This window comes from Perkinsus marinus (assembly GCF_000006405.1).
Source record: "Perkinsus marinus ATCC 50983 genomic scaffold scf_1104296962870, whole genome shotgun sequence".
Taxonomy (NCBI): Eukaryota; Perkinsozoa; order Perkinsida; family Perkinsidae; genus Perkinsus; species Perkinsus marinus.
The window spans coordinates 4,148-7,001 of record NW_003205281.1 but is presented as its reverse complement, the minus strand read 5'-3'; the positions used below and the strand labels follow the sequence as shown (position 1 = coordinate 7,001).

At 39.7% G+C, this 2,854-nt stretch overlaps 1 protein-coding gene across 1 annotated transcript in view; it reads right to left on the bottom strand.

Moving 5' to 3' along the window:
• The window catches only part of Pmar_PMAR013536 (conserved hypothetical protein), a gene marked incomplete at both ends in the record, with an annotated part of 5,236 nt that extends 2,927 nt beyond the window's left edge, over positions 1–2,309 (bottom strand). Inside the window, 6 exons of the mRNA XM_002771402.1 lie at positions 418–500; positions 549–627; positions 677–764; positions 1,041–1,177; positions 1,546–1,692; positions 2,135–2,309. Coding sequence (XP_002771448.1) covers positions 418–500; positions 549–627; positions 677–764; positions 1,041–1,177; positions 1,546–1,692; positions 2,135–2,309 — 709 coding nt within the window. The remainder of the gene's footprint in view (positions 1–417; positions 501–548; positions 628–676; positions 765–1,040; positions 1,178–1,545; positions 1,693–2,134) is intronic.
• Positions 2,310–2,854: the final 545 nt, after the last annotated feature.

Here is a 2,854-nt window from a genome sequence, read left to right as displayed (position 1 = left end):
GTTTTTCACCGAGTTTTTATGCCACTTCACGTAAAACGGGGCGTAAAACATGACTAGGATTGCTGATAGTTCTTAAAAAACTCAATCTTGAGAAACCAGATCGAAAATTTGACTCAGATCGAACTTTGACTCAGATCGCAGATTTGAAAAACATCACTAACCACCAGTGCTGCGAAAAATGTTAGCTCTCCTCAGCTGAGCTCAAAATTTTCCTCACTAATCATAGGATTTCATATACGAATTGGAATAATACATACGATAAGTGTACAGAAAGTAACAAGAATTTCCCAAATTTTCCTCAAAGCTTTCATATTGTCACCAACACATGTGGTTGACCAGGCGCAAATTTTACCACACTGCTAACCACTGATGCATATAGCTTAGTTTTCCACAGAGTATTACGCCACTTCCCCGTACTACCAGTATTAATAACTCTTGCTCCATATCCAACACATTTGCCCCCCTCTAACAGGTGTCTCAGCATATCGTGCGTTTTATACCTATTTCGTGGCGCGTGACGCTATTTTCAAGTCACCTAATACCACTACTTTTGCAACTCCATATATGGTGACATATTAGTATTAGTATATCCAAGACCCGTTACGTATCCCAGATGAACCAGATTGTCTAAGAAAATATATTTTCGAAAATAGAGCCAGTGTCACCGCCGTGTCACCATCCATATGATATATGAATCCGCCCCCGTACGACATGTAGTCCATAGGGAAGCCAACGGTGTGTGTCACATGGCCTGGATCGCTGACCTGACAGAAAAAATCCCTTTTTCAACTACGCAGTGTATATGCTCGCTTTCCTTAGTATTACTACGCCACTTCACGTTAAACGGGTTATTGTTGTGAAACTCTAATGAACAATAAAGTCGTTCGGTTTTTTCAAATGAGGTTCATCCTAGTGATACGAAAAAAACCAGCGAAAAATATATATTTCACGACTACTGCATATCACCGCGAATATCGCCTAGTTTCACACCACTTCACGTAAAACAGGTTGTTGTTAAACTCCAATTATCAAAGCACTACCTCAGGGCTGACCTTCCATACTTCTTTTACACCAAGACTGAATTTAGAAGGGCATCTCCCCGCGTTTAGGTTATACCGTTTAGCCACCTCCAACGATAAGGAGCCCCTAGCACCTTCAGCAAGGATGATCTGTTTACCTAGAAAAAAGAGAAAAACTATAACCTAATATTCCCAGAGAGATTCCCAGCAATACTCTATTTTATTCGTGCTTGCAACGATCGCTGGTTCGATTCCCGGTACAGGCATTTTTCTAGCAATTTCCATTCACTTACTCTTGCTAACACACGACATGACACTGGAGTTTCACCACCCTAGTGATATGAAAACCAACACTAGTGAAATATATACTGCATATCACCGCGAATATCGCCTAGTTTTTCACAGAATATTACTACGCCACTTCGCATAAAACGGGTTATGAAACTCCAATAATATATGTATGCTATATATCATATTCCGAAATCCTCACATAAACTTTTAAGCTCTGCTTCCCATCCAACCTCACCGTATATTTTAACCCCCTGTTCATAGTTAGCTTTTTGATGACCATCTTTTGCCACGCCTTGGTCGCGAATCTTCACCGCTACCATTCGCCCTTTATTATCAACAATGATGTCTTCCGAAACAGCAAATCCAGGATAGATTTCAACGCCTAAAAAGGAATACTACGCGAGCTCAGGATCGGGTTCAATTCCCGGGACGGACTTTTTCGGCCATTTTCACATCACGTCACGAAAAGTAGTGATAATATATCACTATATTAATAATTTACTAATTAATAATTAACTAATATTATAATAATTGATAATTATTTGCAGTTTTTTCGGACGATATGCATCTCAAGTGGTGTCGTCGTAGAGAAATACTCGAACAAGCGCTGCGTAACAGTGTGTGCTCCGACTCTAATAGTGAAAAATGATCAACTTCATTTCTACCACATTGCAATACCAAAATTTCCTCACAATTCCCATATTCAAAATACCGCCTTTTCACCATATGCATATTCCATACCGTATTTCACAATTTTCACCATATTGTCATCACCGCTCATATGCATATTCCCCCTCGCCCCCCTCCCCACACACACAGCCTACCAAATTCCTCCGCCTTTTCTCCCAACCAACGACACATATCGCCGAGTGAGATAATATAATTTCCAGCATTGCTCATCGCAGAGGGCAAGTACGGTGATTTTATTGCATATTTAGCCGTGGGGAGGTATACAAAATCATCTCGAGAAACTGGCGTTTGTGACCAACTGGGTTTCTCCTGGAAAAAACACGCTTTTTACACTAGTGGAGTTTCACCTGTGATATGAAAAACACTAGTGAAAAACATATTACACGACTATTGCAAGGCGCGAATATCGCGTTTTTTACGGAGTTTTACGCCACATCATGTAACACGGGTGAAACTCCATTATGTGAAAGAAATCGTCAAATAAAATAAAAACATTTATTTTTTCATATCACGGGTGATTCGTTTTTATGATATGAAAAATAAACACTGGTGAAAAACATATTTCGAAAAACGCCTGTGAGCAGTGAATAACGCGTGAAACACGTGAAGTTTTCCACCTAATATGAGATGCTTTGTCCGCTGTATTTTCAATTCACTTCATATCGCGAATATCACATTTTTCACATGGAGTATAACTCCACTTCACGTAAAACGGGCGAAACTCCAGTGTTGGAGTATGAATATTTGTTCGCTCTCCTCAGCTAAGCTCAAAATTTATAAAAGTTTACCCACGAATTCGGGTACAAGTGTACAGAAACCAACAAAAACTTTCACAAAATTCCCTCCCAGAATTT